At 41.0% G+C, this 26,676-nt stretch overlaps 1 protein-coding gene across 1 annotated transcript in view; it reads right to left on the bottom strand.

Moving 5' to 3' along the window:
* Nucleotides 1-4,155: 4,155 nt before the first annotated feature.
* Nucleotides 4,156-26,676, bottom strand: part of SLC9A7 (solute carrier family 9 member A7) — a 116,914-nt gene continuing 94,393 nt past the window's right edge. The window contains exons 15-17 of the mRNA XM_081326960.1: nt 20,923-21,005; nt 9,421-9,526; nt 4,156-6,049 (exon numbers count right to left, since the gene is read on the bottom strand). Of these exons, the coding sequence (XP_081183086.1) occupies nt 5,807-6,049; nt 9,421-9,526; nt 20,923-21,005 (432 nt within the window). The 3' untranslated portion in view covers nt 4,156-5,806. The remainder of the gene's footprint in view (nt 6,050-9,420; nt 9,527-20,922; nt 21,006-26,676) is intronic.

Here is a 26,676-nt window from a genome sequence, read left to right as displayed (position 1 = left end):
TTCACTGGGTGCAATTTAATAGCCTAGCTTGCATACTGGCTAACCTCAATTGTACATCACAAACCTGGATGCTAAGAGCTAAGGCAAGAAAAAACCCTGGAAAATGGGCAGCCAGTGATTATGTACTGAGGTAAACCATGGTTGTGAAGAATTTTGGAGGAATGTGCAAACCTGACTGGAAACTCGAAGGGGCATCAAACATCTAAAATAATTGGCACATAATATTGGACACTATAAATTTCTTTTCCATCTAATAGAACTTTTGCCCTGACTTTTAGACCTTCATGGTTGAAAAGCTCCCCTTTTGGGAGCCACTGCAGGGATCTTTTTCTGCTGCCTCTATTAGTGTCTTCCCCTTCCTGCATTAACAGTTTAAAAGCTTGTTTCCCCACATCCTGGAGCCCCCATACAAATGCCCATCAAGTCTCTCTGACCAGATCAATTTTTTATCTTGTGCCAGGAAAAGTGTGTCATCTACACTTATATGGCACAAAGGGGGAATTGTGGGAAGTCACCCCCCCCCCCAGAAGGGAATATTAAAAAGGTCAGAATATATTTCCTCAAAGGATCTTAAAAAGGCAGAAAAGCATGCCCAGATTTTCTTAATAACCCCAAGTCTCCCTCCCCCATGCAGAAACCAGCTCTGTAGAAATGCAAATATCATAATCCTTTCAGAAAGACTGGCACCTGGAAGCTTAGAGCTGATGGGATTAGAAAGACAAAGGTCTCTAGAATCAACAATCCCTCACACCAAAAAAATCCAACACAGGACATAGTCATCAGCCACACCCTCAGGGACATAATAGGATTAACCCACCACAATCAGAATACCAGAAAGGCACTCAGACTCAGGTCAAAGTTAATGCCACAGGAACAACTCCAAACAAAAGCTCAAGAAGGTATAAAAACCCACCACTCCCTACATGTGGTCAGCTTTCCCAGAGCCATCTTTCTGTCTGGCTCTCCTCTTCAATAAACTACAACCTTCTTTCTAAAGCAGACTCCATTTTCATTATTTCCAGCTTGGACTGGACCTTGATGAAGATTTTTCTTTCAAGAGTAGTTTTCCATATCATAGTAGGTCAAATCCAACCAAAGCAATACCTGAACCCAGCCATCCTGTAAGAGCAGAATATAGAGGTAGGCTAGGCAGGGATGACACTGTAATTTTTTTAGATAATTAGGTCATATTTGGTGGCTGTGATCACAGGTTGTGTGTTGAACCATAAAAATGTTTGTTTGGTTTACACATAATAAACTCTGTGAACCCTACTCCAGCTTCAACAATGATGACTGAGTATAGTGTAGCATTGGCTTAATCTCTAAATTTATTTTATGGTATTTGATGTTTTAGACTACAAAAAGGGGTTTTTCCTAGTTGGCCTTTTCATGATTATCTGCATTAGATTGACCTTTTATATTCTTGTAAGAAAGTTGAGACAAAGTTCTTAAACAAATTGTAAGGTACAGCCAAACTGTTATATTGCATTTGATGCACAACAGTACTTACGAAGAAGCAAGTTCATGTAAGATTTATTATAGGAGAGACTGTTATTTTTAATGTGATATGGAGTTATGCTAATTACAGCTTTAGAGACTAAAATTTGTTAATAACATGTATGTAGATCCAACTTTGCTTCTTCTCAAGTACTCAATCAGCACCAAATTAATTAACTAAAACAAAGTAAGATCATACATAGTTGTGGTTTTACTTGGCAACTGTCCCAATTGTAGTTGCTAATAGAAATGAATTTAATAGAACAGGAAGAAAATAGTGTAAAGTTACACAATTATGCTGAGAACTCCCCTTCCTCCTAAGCTGAAGGTGACTAAAAAGAAAGTTAACCTTTTTGGCTAAAGTGAGATGGACAGGTGGCTAATACTATCTGGAAATCATAGACTGGAAACAAGGTAAGATGAAACATACAATGAATACTTAATACCGGAGAGCAGGCTGCAAACACTTGGTGTGCCAATCAGTCATATAGTAGCTAGCCAAGCAGTAGCAAGCTTGAAACTAGTGGCCATGGTGGTGAGCCGTGGAGGAGTTGAAGGTGCTTGATAGGATTCTTTTGGGATGAAAGCAGCAAATTTATTGACTTTTCAAAAATTTTTCACAGCCACATGCATTCTCTATTTTCTGCTTCATGTTGTTGGCACTAGCAAGTGGGGCATTATAGATATGGTTTCTGTAAAATTACCATAACAGGACAGCTAGAAGACCTCGAGGACTGCTGTTTTAGAGGCTGGTTCTACATTCATTGACATATCTAGATTAGTCTTATAATTGCTATACAGGCAATCGTCAATTTACAATCACAATTGGGACAGTAACTTCCATCACTAAGCATTGTGGTTGTTAAGTGAGTTGCATTCAATTTTTTGCCAGGGTCATTAAGCAAATCATCATAAGTTGTTAAGCGAATCCAGCTTTCACATTGTGTTTTCTTGTTGGAAGCCCCTGGGAAAGTTGCAAAATGGTGATAATGTGACCCTGGGATGCTGCAACCATTGTAAATACATACTTATAATCCACACTTTTTGTTAATCCACTGTTTTGGATTCCACAATTTCTGTTTCAAGCCAGATTTGTTTCACATCTGTCATTGTTTCATTAACATTCTTTAAACATATCTGCCCATAGAAACAGACATCATCCCTGAAATTGTTGATATTGTGGCTACTAATTTCTGGCCTCATCTTCAGAGATCTTTAATATTTAAAATGTTTTGTGCCATTTTACAGATCCTAATTAAAACCAAAGGCAGTTATTTTCTTCTTTTTACCTGGAATCTCTAATCCTCTTTAGTGTTCAATTTAAATTATAAGCTTTCTAATTTGTTTTATGATTACAGTAGACAAAAGTAATTCTGGTTTTCAGAAAAAGCTATTTATTTCCAAACTTTTGTTGTAAAAGTTTCAATATTCTATGCTTGTCTGGACCCTTGATTTGTTTATAATATTCTTGGTTCAAAATCTTATTTAGCTTTTTTGCTATTTACTTAAAATTCTTACATTTATAGTTAATTTTTCTTTTATTAAGAAATGAAAATAGATTCAGCAGGTAGATTTTTCAAGCTTCTCATTTTGAAAATCTCTAATAGCTTTTAGATGGTTAGAGAAGAAATTTGCCAAAATGATTAGAAGCAAGATTAGCAAACTCTATAGTCTTTAAAAGGCACTGCCTCAGTTGTGAATTTGAAGATTAATCTGTCTCCCAGCACTCAAACCCACAGGAGACCGATGTCCTGAGGTCTCCTTATAAGGAGCAGCCATCTCAAGTACAAGTAAGTGATCTCCCATCATCTTGTTGTCCAGAGAGGCTCTGAGGAATCAGTCTATTCATTGGTTCTTTGGTCTTTACTTTGGTCATTTCCATTCCCCATGTAGACGTGTTTAGCTTGCTGTGCCTCCATTGGAAGTCAAAGCAATCTTTATCCTAATTGTATTCCAGCACCTCTGCTGTTAGTCTTTTGAGGCAGTCCAGACAAGAAACACAAATCCTGGGTACTAACACTACCTTTATTGTGAGGTTACATTAAAAGAATCTTACAAGTCTAAAAACACTTCTCCCTGCCCTTATTTTTACTTTCCAGAAAACCAGGGAGGGTCTCTTCTTAAATACTTCCCTCTTTCTTTCTGGGTGCTGAGATATCTTTTGCATGATGGATGTCTAGGCTGTAACTCTTCCTCCTTTCTCCCAAGGTCATTCTCATATCCCATTATATATTCTTAATTCTAATCAGAAAATGCAAAATCAATGTAGATTCCCATTTACGTTTTGTGAGCTTGGTATCTTCCACTCTCTTGCTATAAAACTTACTCATAACTACCTCCTAGGAAAAAGAGGGCTACCTTGGCACATGGACCTGTTCTACTAATTAATTAGTACAATTAGTTAATCTAGTCTTGTTTCTTTGTCATTTACCTTGGAGGACTGATAATTCATAGGATCAGGCATGTGAAATGAATTGTGAAATGAAAATCATTTAATTTCTTTACATTATTAAAGTCTCAGCATAAATTGATGTGTCTGATTTCTCTACAACTAAGCTAGTTACATGTACTTCTATAGAAACTGATAATTTAAAGTAATGTTGCTTTTTAAAAAGTTGAATCTTCTTAGTTGAATATTGATCAGTGATACCATAAGAGTCATGGTAAAGTAATAGACTTTATTACATTGGTTGGTTCAAATGTAGCTTTCATTTCACAAACAGACTAAAAATGAAACAGCAATTAAAAAAATGTATCCAGAATAGGAAACAAAAATACAAGAATGTGAGAGCATATTTTTATTTTCCTAAGCATTTTTAAATTACAGGGCAGCCCATTTAAATAGTGCCCATTAGAGTTGAATCGTTACGCTATTAAACTTGCTTTTATTATTAAACTTGCTTTTTAACAGCTAACCTCCCGACAAAGAAAGCTGTAGAGAGTTGTCAAATTATATCATGGAAAGCAGATGCTCATTTATAATTAGAATTGCATATGCTTTATTTGCAAATGAGCATTGCTATATCTTAGGCCAGCATTTCTCAACCTTGGTAATATTAAAATGCATGGACTTCACAGAAGGGAAAATTATGGAAGTTGAAATTCACACATCTTGAAGTTGCCAAGGTTGAGAAACACTAAGATCTCTCTAGTCAGGTCACAACATGATACTCTTTATTACATAAAGGCACTGTGACATTTTTAAACATAAGGATCATAGTGCCATATGCCACTAACAAACACACCAACACTATCTAATTGATTATGATTACACTTTTCATTCTGATGCAAATATCAGAGAAAGAGGTACAGTTTACAGTAGTCTTCTGCTAAACAAAAGACACACCACCTAAATTGAAATAAATGGCTTTATCCAATCCAATGATCTCTAGCTTGGCCATGCTGATTGGGGAAGTTAATAATGGTAGTTTAACACATCTGGAAGATATCAGCCTGGGAAAGATTACAATAGCCCGAGACAGATTCTATCAATACTTCTTGAGCAGTTGTACAGCAGTTTGTAACTTCACTAGACCCATTCAATGTTCTTCACATTTGTAACAGAAGAGTGTTACTGTCTACAGTTGTGTACTGGAGAATATTAAGGGCACAAGTCAGAAAACATATATTTTAGACAGCAACAGCTCATCTTGTGATGCAACCACAGGACTCACACTGAAAGTCTCAAAAAGCTGTCCAAAGAGCAATGTATATAATATTGCTTTTTTTTCCTTCCCTCGTTCAGATACAGAAAAATTAAATGTCAAACTTTACTAATACAAATATTATTGAAATGAGAAGGGATTTTTTTCTTCTTTTTTTGCAACAAGTCCAGAAAAATGTTCATGTGGAAATTATATGTTCTTTTTTCCAACTATTTTTTCCCCTCAAGTATAAGTCAACACTGCATCTTTTGTCCAGGACAAAAGTGACCAAAGGGTTTTCTTCTGACAAAAAGACCTCAAGTGGGTCAGAATTATTTTAGCCCCCAGGATGGTTAATATCCCCACAGTGCCTAGAATTAGAGGATTACAACATTTTGCTTTTTGTTTCAAGATAGCGTTTTTCCCTTAATATGACAACCTTAGCCATTTTCCATTCACCCATTTTAGAAACTGTCAGCATCTCAAATTATTTTTTAGAAAGACATGATGGGGGGGCAAGGGCATCTTGAGACTTTAAAAAAACTTACATCGTACCAGAGACATTAAGTTACTCGCTAAGCGTCTCCACTGACAAATGGCCTGCAGATAGTTTGGATTTGGGGGCACTGAGCCTATCTTTTACTGCTCCATATGCCAAGCAGTCTTCATGCATCCATCGGAAACACAAGCCGAGTTCCTCTGCTCATCACCTCAGGTGCTTCTGTTCCAAGATCACTTTCCAAGGCTTCTTCAGAGCTACTTTTTGCTTTCCTGCCATCCAGGTTGGTAACAGCACCATGGGAACTAGAGGAGCCATTAGCAGTTATTGTTGTGTCTCCATAGGTCAGTGTCAAGTCACTGTCATTCAAGATAAAATCAGAATCTTCGTCTTTAAGCTGTTCTTGGTTCTGAAATGAGTTCAACAGGGCTTTTAAGGAAAACAGAAGAAACTTCCATTGCATCTTAATGGAACTGGCCAGAAACTTAGTGGAGCTACATCCTTCATATGGAAGAGGCTAGATTTTGGAGGCAGCTTTGGAGTATACCTGTTTAACATTTCCATCTATTTCCCCCCTCCACCCAAAATAAGAGATGCATTGTCAGTACTGTCAGCTCTTTGAGATAATCCAGATCAAGAAATCAAAGTTTTGAATGCTAATAATATTTTTATTAGAAGATTGTAGCAAGATTCTTGACAGCCTGAACGCACTTCTTCCCTCCCTGCCTTTAGCTCAGAAAACTAGAGAAAGCTAGCTCTAAGACATTCTCAAATTCCATTCCTGCTTTGAACTCCATTTCTCTTATCTAACTATTGTCATATGCTCCTTGTTTCTCAAATTTATTCTGACAGCCCATTACAGGTACTGAGGGGAATTTTACTTTGGGGACTTGTTTTTGATTTTACTGATACTTATTTTGTTCTAAATGACATTGAAAGGTGGCCTTTCAATAAAACTATTACCAGAGTCCAATCCAACAATATGGTCTGTTGTGATATCTGGGCTGCAAAAATACAGGTGACCTCTAGATGTCAGCAAAGACATCAAAGACTCCAATTCTTTGGTGCCATCTAGTAGTTGTCCTTTTTTATTTTTGGCAGCCCAGATATGACAGAAGCCAGATACAGTAGCTTTGTATCTTATAAATTGTCCCTTTTCATTTAATTTTTCCTCTACACCTCTACCCTACCAGTAGTCCTCAGCTTACAATCACAATTGATGCAGTTGTGAAATGAGTCATCATAAGACCAGATTTAATTTTGGTCACAAAACATGATCACATGACAGCAAAATACTGCAACTATCATAAATGTGAACCAGTTGCCAAGCACCCAAATAGTGATCACATGGCAGTAAGGATGAAGTAATGGTTATAACCTCAAGGACAGATCATAAGTAACTTTTTCCAAGGCCACCATAACTTCAAACTGTTGTTAAATGAATAGTCAAAATCGAGGACTACATGTACTTATTTTGCTAAGTACTATGAATCAGGTATTTTGTACTAGATGTGTGTTCACCAACAGGTGATCGTATTTGTCCTCTACTGCATGACTGAGGATACTATATGTACATTTCAATAATCTGTTCAGCCTTGTTTCAGCAAACTGATTAGATTCATATTGACCTGTTTTGAATATTACTATTTTGATAATAAATGAAATCACAGGATAAATAATGTTTCCAGCTGTGCATTTGGAGAAAAAATACCTTTGGATGAAAACTAGTTTTGCTGGAAAAATCTGTCCAGAAATGTGTATTCATATGTAACTCTAGGAGATTTTTATTAAATAAAAAGAGGTTAGTATGAAAATATCTAGGAAATCACTCTGAGGGACAGGAAGAAATGACTGTATCAAGACAGCAGGGCTTGAGACAAGGCCAAGAAAAGGAGAAAACATCTCAAACTGCCTCCCCTAATTTACATGGAATTAAAGTAAGCATCGGGGGAAGCAGATTCCAATTTGCAAGACTCTGATATTATAACTGTTAAAATAAAAGGAGTCCTAACTTACATGGCATTAGTTTCTTAGTCTGGTCTACCTTGTTGGGCTTACAACAGCACAGAATTTATGAAAATTATCATTGGAGGGAGGCAATCAGCAATCTCTCCCAAACTAATGTATCTAAACTAGTACATTCTATATTTTGTGTGGAGTTCCTTAAAATGGAATGCAAGAGAGGTTGCTGTCCTGGTCACCTCAGACTCTGATGAGGAAACCAACAATAAACACTCAGTTTTTGAGCTGCAAGACAAATTGCTGCCTGAGGAATTGCAGGCAGAGAAGCTATGCTACTGGTAAACAGGAGATGCAGCTGCAACCACTCTTACGACAATGAAGGGTCTGAGCTGTCACCCCACCCAGTGCAAGCACACTGCAGAGCAGCGCAGGGTAGAGCGCAGAGCAAGAGGAGGAGCAGCAGCAGAGAGCAGAGCAGAGAGCAGCTCTGCAAGGCTCCTTGCCAGAAAGGACCATTGGTCTTCCAGATGAGTAACACTGACATTCCTTCTATTTAAGAAGTGCAGCAAGTTCAAGACTCTCCATTAGAAACAACCATTTGTTGATCTAGATCAGGGGTAGGCAATATTGGCTGTTTTATGACTTGTGGACTTCAACTCCCAGAATTCCTGAGCCACGCTCAGACAAAGGAAAGGATAAATATTTTCAAAGATGTCTTAATCCTCTATGCTCTAACTTTCTAACTTTCCCAGTAAAAAAGGAATAAAAATACTATTGTATCATTCTCTAAATATTCTTTCCTTGTTTTCCTCAAAAAACAGCATATTTGTTCTACTCATTTCTTCCCAATATACTTACTTGAAGAGAAAACCTAAATTTGCATTCTTTATTAAGTTTCTGCTTTGTTTTAGGTTACAGTTTTGTTTTGTTTTAGGTTACAGTTTTTTCAGAAATATAGTGTAATCGTAGACATATTTTTATTTTATACATGTAGACTAAATACTTCACTTAATCTGCATATTCAATATTACTGCCTTAACTAGAAAAGCTATGGAGTCCCAGTAAACCAAAACATTCTTCGGAGGCAGAGAGAAAAACAATCCATCTGGATCCCAGGGGACTTGAAAATGTTCCAAAAATAACCTGAAGCAGGCCTCTCTGATTCCTTGCATTCTTGCAGATAAGATCTCCTAAATTCACTTCAGAAGTATCTGGTTCTATTTGCTTCTATTTGTTTCAGTAATAACAATACTCGTTGGACTGACACACTCCCATAACTAAACAGTATTAGAGTAGCCATACGTAATTTCCACACTGATACCCTATTCTACATCAAAGCATATATTTACAGCTATTGCAAAATGTATGCGTGATTCTGATGAAGGGAGATGGTGTGAAATAAATGTAGACCAGGCCTTGGAAGTGGGAAAGGAATGTGTGAATTGTTAATGGGAGGGAGAGAGTTTCTGAAAATATGACTCAGTCCTGAGAAAGAGGAAAGCATGAGGAAAAAAAAAGTCTCAAAACAACCTCACCTGGATTTTGAGAAATTCTGATAGGCTTTCAAAATTCTGTTCTTCTATCCTACAGCAATAAATAATTTGGAATCCTTAGCCTGTTTTTCTCACCTCACCTATCTCAAAGGGTTGACACTCAGTATGTCCCATTTCTACCCAAATGTACAAGCAAAGTTTATTAAAATGTATTGAAATTGCATGGTTATTTCCTGGAATATTTACCCTTCTTCCCATTCAGTTCCCCCTCCTCCCCCGAATCTGATGCTACTTAAGAGTTTGGTAGGCAACAAAATGCACTTACCTCATAAACCTGGGGGCTAGTTAAGCAACGAGCTATGACTCCACACCAACCTGGAAGAGTTGTTGTGAGCAGTGGACCACTGTGGGTCAAAATGGGCTTGAGGTATCTGTAATATTTCATTAAGGAAAATACACCTATCAAACAACCATATGCAAATAGTTCAAACTACCATTAATAGATACAGTAATTTCAGCCCATTCTTATACTGAACTATGTATTATGAATAGCGCTAGCCACCAGGTATCAGGAATTGTAAGGAAAAAGGAAAATGAAAAATTCACTGGACAAAAGGTAATCAACCATCAGCCAGATCATAGAGCTAATTAAATGAAGGAGCCTTCAGAGCATATTAACTATCTCCAGGGTAAAAACGAGCTGTGAAACTAATGGAGAAACCATCTGTGAAAACTATTTATAAACCAAACTCCATGAATAAATGTTAGTTTCAAGATTAATATATACATCCTAAGTGTAACAGTTAAATTCAGCAGTGATATACTCATATACAGTCAACAATCATGTGGTGATCTGGACCAACATTCTGAACTGAATCTGAATGATATAGAATAACATATTCTTTGTTTTCTTTGTACCTCAGCTAGTCTAATAGGCATTCTTCACGTATTTTGTCTTGTACCACTTGGAGGAATGGTGTCAGAGCCACTCAAATGTATTTGCCTTTAATACTCCCATTTCTTGGTTTTGCCTATGTATTTTTGGGGCATGTCATACTGTTGGAGGAGGGTGCTTGCATGGGGATTATTATTAGTTTTGCTCTGCTTTGTATGAGGTGCCCTCCCTCTGGGAGAGAGGAATGCGACCTGAAAACATCTCACTTATCTGGGACCTTAGGGAAATGAAACTTGTGATGGGCACTAAATCTCCAGCTTCTCATAACACTGTGGCACCTGTGGATTGGCTGGATTTCAACCGGATAGTGCGATACTGAGAGGAGTTTTCAATTGCCCTTTTGATGTAATCCTTTATGTGCCAAATCTTTAGATGTTGCTTTGCTCTCTTGCCATCACTAACTCTTGATAAAAGTTCCTTTTGAGACAATGCCTGTTTCAAGTTCTGCTTTCTTGGGAGATCTAGCTGAGGCAAGTCCTTACATAAAGCAAGCTCTGCAGTAGTGCCCAACCCAGAGAGGCATCTGCCCTACTGAGAGGGTCATGCATAGCATGTCTCTGCATGCAGCGAAATGAGAGAAGTTGGAACTGAAGACTGCAGTGATGCAGCCATTCAGATTTATCCCAGAGAAAGCACCTCCACCTGGGTAGAGGAAGCTGCGCATCGAGGCCAAGATGGTTGCTCGGTGTTGGGAGAAGAGAGGACTGGGAGGAAAGCTCCCAAAAAGTAACTCTCACCCGAGGAAGTCAGAAAAAGATTCACAAAAAAAGGACAGAGCTGCTTTCCGATGATGAAGATCTGAACCCATAGTTGGACCCGATGGAGGGGATCCTCAAGCAAGCCATGAATTATATGGTAGAAGCTTTCGAGGACCTAAAAGCCAAATCCTTGAGTTGCCCAGAAAAAGAGGAAGAACTGACCAAGAAGGGTGGAAGCAGAGGAGACAGTGATGATGGAGATGGCAGCAGGGACTACTCACTGTGACAAAGACAGTGGTGGCTACTCCAGCAGTACAGCAGCAGGCAAACCCCTGGAGAGCTAGGACCCCACAACCGCTCAGAAAGAGAACTCCCCCAGAGGAATCAAAACTGGTTCCGTTGGGAGTCAAATTTCATGGGGATCCTTAAGCAGTTGGGCTTCTTCCTGACTCATGTCCTTACCTACATGCAAGTGTATGGGAGGTCTCTGCCAAATGATGCAGCCAAGATCTAGGTTGTCATGCTAGCCATGGAAGTTAGTGACGCCAGGTGGATGGTGACCCTATATAACTGCAACACTCCTGAGCTTCAGAATTTAACTGCTTCATGACCACACTGAGACACCACTGAGACACCATAAAACAGGGGCATTATCTTGTAGCTAAATATATGGAGGAGTTTTGAGACTTGGCTTGCTGTTTGAACTGGACCGAAGACATCCTGATAAGCTGTTTCCAGGATGGGCTAAACGATGACCTGTATAATGCCTGTGTGGCTTGTGGAACACCCACTTGTCTCTATGAATGGTGTCTTCTGGCTGAAGAGGTGGAAACTGACCAGACCCAGAACCTGTACCGTCCCGTGAAATTGGGGAGACAAAGCTAGCCAGAGGGAAGGGGAGAGACTAGCAAAACCCCTGCAACCCAACCACGTTCCACCGCCTGCTTCAAATGTAGCAAAGAAGGGCATTGCACTGCAGAGTGCCGCAGCAAGACCCCAGTTAGGAAGTTGGATCACACCTCTGAGGGGAAGCCAAACAAATCCACCCAGCTCTCAAAAGACACAGCTGTGAAGTCAACAGAGGTTGTGGAGCTCCCCTGAGCCCCAAAGGCAGGGGGTAGAACTCTGACACCACCAGACAATGATGATTCATTGGTAAGTGAGCCGACTGACCCCATAACCATGCCCATAGAACTGACAATCCCGGGCACGACCAGGAAAATGGCCCTAACTGCTCTGTTGGACTTGGACTGCACATGGAGCCTAATAAGTCCCAAATTAGTTGGGAAACTGGGGCCTCCCCTAAGAAAACTCAAGGAGCCCATCACTTTTTGTTAGCTTGATGGGTTCGTAGCAAGGGGCATCCCAGCAAGTTTTGTCACCAAACCCCTGGGACTAACCATGGGAAGCCACGGCTCCTTGCATGGAATGACCCCTAGTCCTTGAGATAACTTGGTTAAAGAAATGGAACCCTTTAATTGACTGGAGAGAGGGGAAGCTAAGGTTCCCAAGGAAGAGAGCGCCTCCCCAGGGTTGTCTGGAAGTAGAACAGAGGGTCCAAAGCAGGAACTAGCCTCCACACTGAGCGAAGAAGAGCTTCAGAGCATTCTGAAAAAGTACTGAGATCTAGCCGAGGTTTTCAGTGAGAAGAGGTTGGATGAGCTTCCCCCTCACCGACCTATGGACTGTGCTATTGAGATCATCCCAGGAGCTAAATTGCCTAAGCCAAAGCTGTATTCGATGAACTCTAAAGAATTAGATGAGCTCTGCAGGTTCATTGACAAGAATTTAGCCCGGGGGTTCATCCAGCCTGCCAAACCTTGGGCAGCAGCCCCTGTTCTATTCAGAGAAAAAGAATGGGTCTCTTCGCTTCTGTATGGATTATAGGTGTTTAAATGCAGTATCCCTGAAGAATGTGTACCCCTATCCATCATAAGCTAGACCTGCGAGAAGCATATTATCACATCAGGATTAAGGATGAATGGAAGACTGCTTTCAACTGCCCCTTAGGTTGCTTCCAGTTCAGGGTGCTCCCTATTGGGCTACAGGGAGCCCCCGCAGTGTTCATGCAACTGATGCCAAGTTTCCAATGTATGGGCTTTTCAAGTGACTCTGAGGCATTGTTTAGCTTAAAAGTCCTTTATTAGCCTAATACGCCGGCAAATGCTTGCTTGAAGGAAGCTGGAATTTGAAATCTCCGCCCCTTGCACAATATAATTAAACACAATTCTCCCCCTTCCTAATTTTGTCATTAATCATATTCTCTAATTAATTTAAAGTATCAGTTTCCCTTCCGTTAGAAGAACCACCAAAGTCTTATCTTCTTTAGAGAGACAAATGGCCTTCAGAGTGCATTCCTACTCTTCCCTCCCACCAATTTTAAACTAAAACAATACACAAGCCTTAAAGCAATACACAAGTTTAACATAAAAAATAGCTACTCCTTCATTTCTTGTCATGCAATAACATTCGATGTTAGCAGCGTTGACATCCGCCCCCCCCCCGCTTAGAAAGAGGACAAATCCTGTAACGTAAACAAAACACAAGTTAGGAATTGGCTTTTGGTTTGTTGGGGTGTTTCTCATAAAACCTTTTGATAAGTCTGTCAGCTTTCACATCAGTAGATTTCAGCCAAGTGGCTTCAGACAATGGGTATCCCTTCCACTGTACTAGGTATTGCAATTTTCCCTTAAAGATTCTAGAGTCAAGAATACGTTTCACGTCATAATGGGTTTGACCTGCTACCACGAGGGGTCCAGGTGCTTTCTTAGGGGGAGGTCTTAAAGTGGAGGTTTGAAAAGGTTTCAGCAAGCTACAATGGAACACCGGCTGAATTTTCCCCAAAAGTCTGGGTAGTTTCAATTTCACTGTGACTGGGTTGATGATTTTCACAATGGGGAAAGGCCCCAAGAATTTCGGTCCCAATTTCTTGTTGGGTAGTTTCAGGCGTAGGTATTTGGTCGACAAAATAGACCTTTTCCCCAACTTGGAATGTTCTTTGGGGAGCTCTCTTTTTGTCAGCTTGCTTTTTGTAGGTCTCAAAAGTCTTTTTTAAGGCCACCTTTGTATTTTTCCAAACTTCTTCCCAACCCCTCACCCACTGATCAAGAGTCTGGGAAGCGGAGGGTAACTGAGGGTATTCCGGTATGGGGTTGAATTCTTTCCCTGTGGCTACACAGAAAGGAGTGTAGCCAGTGCTGCTATGTACTGAATTATTGTAAGCCACTTCTGCAAAAGGGAGGAGGTAGGTCCAGTTTGTTTGTTGGTAAGAGACGTAGCATCTAAGGTATTGCTCCACCATTTTGTTGGCGGACTCTGCGGCTCTGTTAGTAGCCGGGTGAAAAGCAGTTGATAGGCCTTGAGATGATCCAATTAATTTAAGAAAGTTTCTCCAAAATTTCGCTGTGAACTGCACCTCTCTGTCCGAAATTATTTGCTTAGGGGCGCCATGTAGTCGATAGATATGTTTTAGGAACAACTTAGTCACGGCGTTGAGCCGATGGAAGTCCTTTGCAGGCGATAAAGTGAGCCTGTTTTGAAAATAGGTCTATCACAGTCCAAATGACAGTATTTCCTCTACTATCGGGTAGGTCTACTATAAAGTCCATAGCTATTTCTTCCCATGGTTGAGAAGGTTCGGCCACTGGTTGCAATAACCCAGGTGTCTTTCCTGGGATTCTTTTCATGGTGGCACATACAGTACAGCTCTTGACATAGTTTTCTACATCTCGTTTTAGTCCCAGCCACCAAAATTGCTGGCGAATGAGATGTAGAGTTTTTAGATATCTGGAATGTCCAGCCTGTTTGACATCATGGCTGTGGTTGAGGGCCTTTCTTCCTGGTATGTACTTTAGAGTAAAGTTGAAACAGTTGAAGTACTGTGCCCATCATACTTGTTTTGGGGACAATTTTCGGGGAGTTTTTAGTGCCTCTAAATTTTTGTGATCTGTCCATACTTCAAAAGGCACCTTGCTCCCTTCTAAGTAGTGTCGCCAGTTTAATAGCCCAAACCTAATTGCGAAGGCCTCCTTCTCCCAGACTGTCCATCTCCTCTTGCTTTCAGTAAATTTCTTAGAGGTGTAAGCAGAAGGTTGTAGGACCCCACTTTTATTCTTTTGCAATAACACCACTCCGATTGCCACGTCGCTGGTGTCTGCCTGAATTACAAAGGGCTCCCTGGGCAAGGGTGCTTTAGGACTGGTTCAGCCGCAAATAGTCTTTTTAAATTCTCAAAAGCTTTCTGACAACTCATAGTCCATGCTAGCAGCTGGCCAGGTCATGGTTTTCCCCCTCCCTTGCCCGTTTTGAGTAGTTCTGTAAGAGGTAGAGCAATCTCAGCAAAAGAGGGAATAAATTGACAGTAGAAGTTGGCAAACCCTAGGAAGCTCTGGAGCTGTTTGTGGGTTTTGGGGGGCTGCCATTCAATTATAGTTTTTACTTTGGCTGGGTCCATTTTGATACCCTCATTGGAGATTCTATAGGCAAGATAATCTAATCGGGTTTGGTGAAATTCACATTTCGACAGTTTGACATAAAGTTTGGCATTCAGTAGTTTCTTTAACACTTCTCTGACCAGTTTTATGTGGTCGGTCATATTCGTGCTGTATATCAAGATGTCATCAAGGTATACTAGGACCCCTTTGTATAAGTGTTCATGTAGGACCTCATTGATCAATTGCATAAATACGGCTAGGGCCCCCTGCAGTCCAAATGGCATGACTTTGAACTGGTAGCTCCCCAAGGGGCAGTTGAAGGCTGTCTTCCACTCGTCCCCCTCCTTTATTCTTACCCAGTAATATGCTTCTCTCAGGTCTAACTTGGTGAAGACCCTCCCCTTCACCATTTCCTCCATTTCAAGGGGGGACATAGCGTACATCCTTGGTCGGGGGAGTTTAGCCCCTGGTAGCAGTTCAATGGAACAATCATTGGGATGGTGAGGAGGCAAGGTATCGCATTCTTTCTCACTAAACACCTCCGTTAGGTCCTGGTACTCACCGGGGATGAGCAGCTTGCCAGGAGGCCGTAAGGCAGCCATGTGTGCTTGCTCATTGGGTGGGCTAAAATCCCCTGTAACATCTCTTGAATCAATGGGGGATCGGGCCCTATGGGTAATCTCACAGTTCTCATTCCTTTTTCCCACCAGATAAGCGGCTTCCATTTGTCTAGCCAGGCTAGTCCTAGGATAACAGTCTCAGACATCTTTGGAGCTACTAGGAAGTGAATAAACTTCCAGTGCTCGCCTATCTCCAGGCGTAAGGGCTCTGTTAATTGCGTGACTAAAGTCCCTCCCATTAGGGAGCCATCGGCTTGCTCGAACCTCACAGGTTTGGAGAGCAGCTTGGCCCGTATGCCCAGTCTCAAGGCACATGACAGGCTAATGATGCATCGGGAGCAGCCGGTATCAAGTAGCACTTTCAGGTCTACTTGTGCCCCTGACTTAGGGATTATGAGTTTAGCAGGCAATAAAAAAGGTAGGATGGGTCGACTCACCATCGGGTCGTTCTCCCCTTCATCGTCACTGTCAAAACCAGGTAAAGTGGGGGTGGGCCCAGTCCGTGGGCCAGTGTCCTCCTGGGTGGGGGACATAACCTGGGTAACGGGCTCCTGGGTGGCCCAGTTGGACTTTTCTCTCGATGGCTGCTGTGAGGGTTTCTTCCTCGTTGTTGGATCTGGTCTACTCTGCTGTTGCGGGTAAGGAACTGGGCAGTTCACTGCTCGATGTCCCTGCTGTTCACATCGAAAGCACTTGATTGGCAGACCTGTAGGTGGTCTAGGTATTTCGGCAGTAGCAGACGTTGGGGGTTTTCAGGATGATGGTAGCCATCTGGATCCTGGTTTTGGTGCAGTTTCAGGTGGGGGAGGCTTTTTATAGTGGGCGAGCTGGACATCTAATTTCACCGGTGCCTGGTACCATTCATGCAGCTGGTCAGGTACAGCTCGATAGATACATGCCTGAGAGAGGTGGTTGTCTAACCCTTCTCTAAAAAGATGAATCATTGATTGCTCAGGCCATCTCTCTATCCTTCCTGCCATCTTTTGAAACTCCCACACATACTCTAGGGCAGGCCGGCCAGCTTGCTTTATCTTATGGATTTGTTCTTCTGCTTTGAGGGCAATGGATGGGTCCTCAAATCTTTCCCTCAGCCCCAGGAGGAAAAGGTGGGGGTCCTCCAATTCAGGGGCCTGCTCGTTATATAAATTGTTCAATCATTCAGATGCTTCTCCCTCTAGGTTGGACGCAATCACATTGACCATCGCACCCGGGTCCAGGTAAGAGTGACCCCAGCAATTCAAGTGAGAGCGTACTTGGTTAAGGAAAAAAAAATCAGTTTCTCTGGGTCCCCATCAAAGGTTGTTCTGAAGGGTGGGCTCATCATTGCTTGCTGGGGCCCCCATTGCTGCTGGCCCCACCTTAGTTGTTGGTTCAGTGGCTACTGGGGCCCCCATTGGTGCTGGCCCCCCCTTGGTTGTTGGATCAACTGTTGCTGGGGGTCCCACTGCTGCTGGCCCACTCCTGGTTGTTGATTCACCGGTTGCCAGGGCCCCCACTGCTGTTGTTGTGTTTCCAGTGGCTGCTGGCCCCACTCTGGTTGCTGATTTAATGGCTGCCAGGGCCTCCCCTGCTGCTGGCCCCTCTGGCCCTGCTGTACGTTCAGGGCTTGCACATCTGGGTCCTGCTGCTGCCACCCTTGCTGTTGTCTTCCCACCAGCTCCTGATCTCCAGGCTTCTGCACCACCCCCAGCTGTTGCAAGGCTTCTATTAGCTGGGGAAAGCTCAGAGGTTGTTGGCCTTCCACTTGTGGGGGCTCCCCAAACTCCCATTGCTGCAGAGGCCCCAGGCTGGGGTCCTCTGTCTCTATGGATCTGGAGGGCTTAGCAGGGACTCCTGGATCTGGCAAGCAATCTGATCTGCAGACAGGATTTTCCATTCACCCGAGTATTCAATCTCAGCTGGCCTGGCTGCTCCGAGGCTCCTGGAGTCTCTGCTGGGCTTAATCCACTCTCCTGGTTGTTTGGGTCCAGCTCCCAGCTGGGAGGATTGCTGAAACTCTTTCCTTGCTGGCTTCTTAGCTGGCCCTTCCCCCACTGGGTGGCTGCTGGTGCCGGGGAGCTGGCTTCAGGCAATTTTACTCCTTCCATTATGGGATCTTCCCCAACTCTTTGCCAGACTGCCTCTGAAGCTTAGAGACAGCGACGGGAGGTCGGGACTCCCTAATTAGTTTAAAAAGTAGTGTGGATTCCAGCTTGATGTCACGTTTCCGATGTATGGGCTTTTTAAGTGACTCTGAGGCATTGTTTAGCTTAAAAGTCCTTTATTAGCCTAATATACCGACAAATGCTTGCTCGAAGGAAGCTGGAATCTGAAATCTCCGCCCTTTGCACAATATAATTAAACATAATTCTCCACCTTTCTAATTTTGTCATTAATCATATTCTCCAATTAATTTAAAGAATCAGTTTCCCTTCTGTTAGAAGAACTGCCAAAGTCTTATCTTCTTTAGAGAGACAAATGGCCTTCAAAGTGCATTCCTACTCTTCCCTCCCACCAATTTTAAACTAAAACAATACACAAGACTTAAAGCAATATACAAGTTTAACATATGAAATAGCTACTCCTTCATCTCTTGTCAAGCAATAACATTCGATGTTAGCAGCGTTGACAACTGATCAATGAGGTCCTCCATGAACACCTGTATAAGGAGGTCCTGGTGTATTTGTATGATATCCTGATTTACACCAAAATTAAAGCTGAGAATGTGAAATTAGTCAGGGCAGTCTTAAAGAAGTTCTATGTTGCTAAATTGTATGCCAAGTTCTCGAAGTGTGAATTTCATAAGGATAGAATTGACTATCTGGGCTACTGCATTTCTCACGAGGGGGTGGAGATGGATCCAGAGAAGATGCGGGCTGTCATGGAATGGATCCCTCCCCACACCAGGAAGCAACTGCAGAGGTTTCTGGGGTTCGCCAACTTTTACAGTGAATTTATCCCGTTTGCTCAGATCGCACTCCCTATCACAAACTTACTGAAAACTAAGGGAGGAAGTAAGCCGAAGCCTGGCCAGCCACTAAAATGAACAGCTGAATCCCAAGCTGCATTTGAGAAACTTAGAGACTTTTTTCCGCAGAACCGGTGCTGAAATACCCAGACCCGGAAAAGCCATTTGTGATTCAGGCAACGCTAGCGATGTGGCAGTGGGGGCGGTGTTACTACAGAAAAACCAGCCGGGCCAGTTACAACCCTATGTCGACATATCCAAAAAATTGTTGGAGACTGAACAACAATGGGCTGCTTGGGCAAAGGAAGCCTATGCAGTGAGATGGGCCCTTTTAACCTGGAGGCATTTCCTAAAAGGAAGAAAAATCCCTTTCCAGGTCTGGACTGATCATAAGAATCTTGAAACTTTAAAAAACCCCAGGAGGTTGTCTCCGAAACAGGCACACAGGGCCCAACATTTCCATTGTTTTAATTTCTCCATCCACTATCTGCCAAAGGGGGGGGGGAAGACTTCCTGGCAGATGCTTTTTCACAAATCCCACAATATAACAGTGTGAAGGAAGAAGTGGTTAAAACTGCCTCAGCCACTACGAGGGCACAGACTAACACACACACACACACAGTTAGACAATGTGGTGATTGGGGAGTTCAAGAAGGTGCTGGAGAATGACGAGTGGTTCACTGGCCATAAAAACCTCTGCTCAGTGCAATATGGGTTGGCTTGGGTTGGAGGAAAGTTTTATGTGTCTGCAAATCAGAGACTGAGGATCATGCAGGCCTGTCACAATTCAAAAATGGCAGGACACTTTGGATTTCTAAAAACTCTTTACCTGCTTAAGAGGCAATTTTGGTGGCCCTCCTTAAAGAAGAACATTGAAAGCTATGTGGCTAAGCTGTACTACTTATGCTGCTGCTAAATGTAGGCAGGGAAAAACGCCTGGCCTCCTGCAGCTGGTAGCAAGCCCTTCGGCACCATGGACCTTATTGTGGAGCTACCCGAAAGCATGGGAAACACTGTCATTTGGGTTGTCACCAACTTGTTCTCTAAACAAGCCCATTTTATCCCATGTCAGAAGATCCCAACTGCAAAGACTTTGGCTAAGTTGTTTGTTCAGCATATTTATCACCTTCATGGTGTATAATATTCGATAGGGGTGTGCAATTCACCTCTAAGTTCTGGAAAGCCTTTTTGGACCTTTCAGGTTTGGACCAGGGCCTGTCATCTAATCATCATCCTCAAACAAATGGGGGGACAGAATGAAAGAACTCAGTTCTACAACAATACCTCTGTTGTTTTATTATCAGGAGGACAATTGGACTGATATGTTGCCGTTTGCTGAAGTGGCTTACAACAATGCAGTACACTCCAGTACTGGGTACACCCTATCCAGATAAACTTGATTAATGTGTTTATTTTAGTTTTTCCTTTCCCCCCTTCCTTTTTTTGTTTTGCAGGTGGATTTTTCTTTCTATTAGAGGGGCCGAATGTCAATGCTCCTCAAATGTATTTGCCTTTAATCCTCCCATTTCTCCCTTTCTTGCTTTTGCCTATCTATTTTTGGGGTTTGCCATAATGTTGGGGGAAAATGCTTCCATAGGGAATATTATTTGCTTTGCTCTGCTGTGTACAAAGTGCCCTTCCTCTGGGTGAGAGGAATGCAACCTGAAAACATGTGCCTTATCTCCCGACATTGGGGCCGTTGAGAAACAAAACCGAGAGACCTTGAGATGGGCACTAAATCTCCAGTTTCTCATAACACTGTGGCACCTGTGGATTGGCTGGATTTCAACCGGATGGTGGGACACTGGGTGGAGTTTTGAATTGCCTTTTTGATGTAATCCTTTATGCCCCAAATCTTTAGAACTTGCTTTGCTTTCTTGCCATCACTAACTCTCAATAAAAGTTCCTTTTGAGACAATGCCTCTTTCAAGAGTTCTGCTTTCTTGAGATCTAGCTGAGGCAGGTCCTTACAGATGGGCCATATTAGTTTCTGCTCACAATAAATGTGATTCATTTGGCTACTTCATTTCTGTTCTGGATTATAACAGTATCTTCATTTAGCAGTTGTTTTTACTGGAACACATGGCCTGTTCAGACCAGACAAGGATTGGCAGTTTTACAATTGCTTCTTGCATTGCATAGAGTTTTGCCCACTAAGAGTGTAGAAAGGATACTTGTGGTCAAAACTGTACCAAAGCCTGAAGATCCATACACTTTCCTGTTTTGTCCGATTCCTTCGTTCAGCATCTGGACCATCCTGGGCAGGAAAGACAATTTTGTTATGCAAAGAACATTATCAAATAAAGGAATAATACAATCTGAGTAAGAGCAAGGTGACAATAGTTTTACAGCAGAAATTTTCTTTTCAAAGGGGTCAGAAACATAACACCTAGAGACATGCTTAGAAAATAAAAGTGAGGGAGGGCTACAACCCTGTACTTTGTTTGGAAGTATGCTCATCTTGCCAGAAAAGGGTCAAATGTAGGCTTGCATAAAGGACATCTTGGGGAAGAGAGTGTCCATTTTGCTAGTTTAACCTCTGGTACAAGAATGTGAAGTGACCATATCCATACAAAACCTGGAGTCCATTCTATGAAAATGTGCAAAATATGGAGCCTAGTTACTAAATATACCAACTGGATCAAAAGTTTACTTAAGCTATATGAGCTGTATGAAGCAAGGGCAACTATTCACAAACATGGAGTTCCTCCATAAGATGTAAAAGAAGGATGTAACTTATACTACTCCTATTTAGGACATGAGTATCAGGATAGCATCCTGCCTTTTATCCTAATTTTTTTTTATTTTATTGAAAAGTTTTAAAATACATTTTATCTTTAACAATCCCCCCTCCCCCTCCCCTACCAATCCCTCCCTACCCCTCCCCCCTTTCCCCCCTCCCCCCCCCGACTTCCCAGAGCTAAGTACAGGGTATAAAAACAAAGAACAATCATAAACATCCATATGCTACCAACAATAAATTCTTAAATCTATCACTCTCTAGCTCATATAAGATAACTACAGACAATACTAATATTTCATATAGGAAAAAAAAGAAAATAGAAAGGAAGACTTATTCAAATGCTACATGAAACTTTTTAGTCCCATATTTCTTCTGGATATATTCAATCCATTTTTTCCACTCCATAATATAGCGTTCTTGCGAATGATCTTTCAAATAAGCCGAGATCTTTGCCATTTCTGCCAGGTCAGAAACCTTTAAAGTCCATTCTTCTATAGTCGGCAGTTCCTCCTTCTTCCAATACTGACCTATTAAAAGTCTTGCTGCTGTAATTAAATTTAGCATCAACTTAGTGTCCACAACAGTAGCATCTGTAATTATACCCAACAAAAAGAATTGCGGACAAAACTTTATCTTTTGCTTGAAGATCTTCTGCATATTCCACCAAATTTTTATCCAAAAAGCCTTGACCTTTTTACAAGTCCACCATATGTGAAAATATGTTGCATCTTCACCACCACACCTCCAGCATTTTGGCTGATAGCTCGGATACATACTTGCAAGCTTTTTAGGATCTAAATGCCATCTATAAAACATTTTATAAAAGTTCTCTCTTAAGTTTTGAGCTTGTGTAAATTTTACGTTCCTCACCCAGATCTTTTCCCACGTGTCCATTGTAATAACTTCTTGGATGTTCTGGGCCCATTTTATCATACAATCTTTAACCAGTTCTGTTTCTGAGTCAATTTCTATCAATGCAAGATATATCCGTTTGATATGTGCTGGACCCTGATTTCTAATTTGCTTTATCAAATTTTCCTCAGTCATTGCAAAACCAGTTTTCTGATCTTCTTTCCACCTGGCCCGTAACTGAGTATATTGAAACCAGGTTTGAACAATCTTCTCATCTCGCAAGAGATTATACGATTTTAAACACCATACACTTCTTTCCAAGCTTAAAATCTCCTTATACGTGGTCACGTCATGTTTGAAACCAACATTTATGTTTTCTATTGCGTGTTTTGGAATTGCCCACAATGGCATCTTACAGTCTAACTTGTATCTATACTTCTTCCAAACTCTCAACAATGCCTGTTTTAACATATGCACTTTAAACACATTATCTACCTTCTTATCATACAACAAATATGCATGCCAGCCAAATAACAAGTCGTGGCCCTCAAGATTTAATAATTTCTCTTGTGTCAAATTAATCCAATCACTTATCCCTGCTAACGCAGCAGCTTCATAATATAATTTAAGATTGGGCATTTTAAGACCACCTCTTTCACGAGTATCCTGCATAATCTTAAGTTTAACTCGTGGCCTTTTCCCTGCCCACACAAATTTATTGATACCCCGTTGCCATTCTTCCAAATTAGAATCTTTCTTAAGAACCGGTATCATTTGAAATAAGAATAAAAATTTAGGCAGGACATTCATTTTCACTGCTGCGATTCTTCCCAACAAAGACAATTGCAATTTTTCCCAACTCTCCATTTCTTTTTGAATTTTTCCCCATAGTTTTTCATAGTTATTTTTATATAACTTTGTATTAGAGGGTGACAAAAACACCCCCAAATATTTGACCCTTTTAGCAATCTCAAATCCAGTTAATCCTTCTAAAAGAGCCTTTTGCGATACTGTCATACTTTTGGCCAGAATTTTAGTTTTTTGTGCATTAACTTTAAATCCAGAAACCCTCCCATATTGCATTATTATCTCTATCAGGTCCACAACAGAATTTTCTGGCTGGGTCACTGTAACAACCAGATCGTCTACGAACGCCCTCAATCTATAATCCTGATCTCTAATTTGTATACCCTTAATTCTTTCCGAACTCCATATTTTTACTAGTAATATCTCCAATGTTAACACAAATAGTAAAGGCGATAACGGACACCCTTGCCTTGTGCCCTTCTCAATATTACATGCTTCAGTCAAACTATTGTTAACTATTATTCGGGCAGTTTGTTTTTGATATAATGCCCTAATTGGTTGCAAAAATTTATCCCCAAAATTCATTTTATCTAAAACTTTCATCAAAAATTGCCAATTCAATTGATCAAAAGCTTTTTCAGCATCTAAAAAAATTAGCGCCGCAGGGATCTGGTTGTTCCTTTCCAAAAACTCTAACACATCAACTATATGCCTCACATTATTTTTCATTTGCCTACCACTAATAAACCCAGTTTGATCCCCATGAATCACCTGTTGCAGAACCCTCATCAATCTGTTAGCCAACACCTTAGCAAATATTTTATAATCTGTATTTAAAAGTGATATCGGTCTATAGTTTTTAACTTGAGTAGCATCTTGATCTTCCTTCGGAATCAAAGAGATAAAAGCAGTTCTCCAAGACGGAGGCACCTTTCCCCCTCTCTGAATTGTCTGAAACAGTTCCTTTAACGGCTTTATCAACTCCATTTGTAAATTTTTATAGTAAACCGCAGTCAAACCATCCGTACCTGGCGCTTTATCCAACTTCAATTCCTTAATTGCTATGAGAATTTCTTCTTCTGTTATCAACTGGTTAATCTCCTCTTTTTGTGCTTGCGTAAGAACCGGGATGCTAGCATTCTCCAAATATACATCAATATCTTTTTCATTAATCTTCTCCTTAGCATATAATTTAGAATAAAAATCCACAAAGGCTTCCTTAATAAGATCCTGTTGAAACACAACCTTTCCCTTATGTTCAATTTTATCTATATTAGAAGCCCTTTGCTTTTTCCTTAGTCTATAAGCTAGCCATCTACCTGGCTTATTAGCATTGCAAAAAGTATTATGCCTAGCAAACCGCACGTTGGTTGCCACTTGATCAGCCATCAATTTATCAAATTGTCCTCTTAATAGCTTAATAACCTCCTTAGTCTTCACATCCGATAGGTTCAAAATTAAGACCTTTTCTTTTTCCCTAATTTCATTCTCCAATTCTTTCCTTCTGGCTTCCAAAGTACGTCTGTATTTATTATTCATATATATCAACACCCCTCTCATGTAGGCCTTGCTAGCATCCCAAACCATGTCCATAGAAGTATCCTTATTCATATTAATTTCAAAAAAATCCTTCATCCGCTGTTTACATTCTTCCACATTTCTCTGATTTCTAAACAAATTCTCATTTACGCGCCACGAGCGCCTATCCCTATTGTCCTTATTGATCTCTAACCAAACAGGACTATGGTCCGAAATAGTTCTTGCACAAATCTTTACCTTCTTAATCCTAGAAAAAAAATCATTAGTCAGCAAAATAAAATCAATCCTAGAAAAAGATTGATGTCTGTCAGGAAAAAAAGTATAATCCTTTTCATGTAGGTGTATGTCACGCCAAATATCTCGCAATTCCAAGTCGTCCTTCATTTCAAAAAAAGATTTAGGCAATCTGGCATGACTCGGAGCACGCTTAAAAGAACCAGCCTTGTCCATCTGTACATCCAAAACACCATTCCAGTCCCCCATAAAAATAAACGATTTGTAATCCAATTGAGTAAGCTTTGTATGAAGTGAACTAAAAAAATCAGCTTGTTGTTGATTAGGAGCATACAGTCCAACTAAGAGCGTTTTTTACCTTCTAACAACAAATCTATCATAACATATCTTCCTTGCTTATCTGCTTCAATTAATTCCGCTGTTAGAGTACTTTTAACATAGACAACCACTCCATTTTTCTTATTCATCGCAGAAGCAACAAATTGCATGCCCAACCTTGAGTTCGATAAATACTTTTGGTCCATAACCCTAATATGCGTTTCTTGCAAACATATAACATCAATCTTAAATTGTTTTAAATATTGAAAAACTTTCTTTCTCTTCTGTGGTGAGTTTAATCCATTAACATTCCAGGTTAGAAATTTAGTCACCATGCGTGGCATCCCGAAGCTTTTGGAGCACATCTTTAATAGCCCCTATATTTTCTTTGGGCCGCGCTCCTCCCACAGCTTCACTATAAGTACGCTTTGAGAGTTCCATAAACTTCTGCTGGTCTTGCTCTTGTACTTGTCTTGCTCGTTTTACAGCGGCGCGCATCAACCTCTGCTCTCCAGCAGCAGCCGATGAAGCTGTAATTTGATCCCCTCCAGCACCATTCTCCTCTGTCTGTCCAGCTTCAGCCTCTTGAGGTTTTCCCTCTCCAGATCCCTTTGCAGCTTCCAGGAGTGATAGAGGGGTTGCTTTTAAAACATTACTGTAGAAATCACGCGCCTGAGTCACAGTAACCAGACGATATCTTTTACCTTCGTGCATCACCACCAATCCAACTGGAATCTCCCATCTAAACTTAATATCACGTTGCTTAAGTTCCTGCACGAGAAATGCAAAATCCTTCCTTCTCCTTAAAATCTTTGGAGGAATTTCTTTTAGAACCAGCACTTCTTGCTCAGCAACCACAACTTTAGTATCATAAGCAGCTTGAATAACTTCATCTCTAGTTGCTCTCTTTGTAAAATAGACCACCACATCTCTAGGTAACTTCCTCTGCCTTGCAATCCATGAATTTACACGAAAAACTTTATCCATACATCCCTCTATTTCAGATGCTGGCTGGCCCAATACTGCTTCCAAAGCCTCAGAAATCAGCTGCTTTAGGTCTTCTTTAGGATTCTCTTTTAAGCCCCTGATTCTAATAGCGTACTGCATCTGATGATACTGGACAAGACTCAATTCTCCGTCCATTTTATCCCTTAAATTTTCATTCTCCAGTACCTTTACTTCTAATATAGTGTTCTTTTGACTAAGATCCTCCATTTTTTCTTCCAAACATTGCACACATTCAGCCACGCTTTCCACTGTAGACAAGATGTCTACCCTTATTGCACTAAACTTCTTGTTAAACTTCTCTTCCATCCTCTCCTCCAATTTCTCCAATTTCTCCTCCAACTTTACCATCTTATCATCCAGCATTTCTGACATTACCTGGGATTGCTTTGCAAAGGCATCTTGTAAGTCCTTGAGCGTCAATGCCACA

The sequence above is a fragment of the Vipera berus genome (genome assembly GCF_964194415.1).
Source record: "Vipera berus genome assembly, chromosome: 4".
NCBI lineage: Eukaryota > Metazoa > Chordata > Lepidosauria > Squamata > Viperidae > Vipera > Vipera berus.
This window is presented reverse-complemented; position numbering and strand designations above follow the sequence as displayed.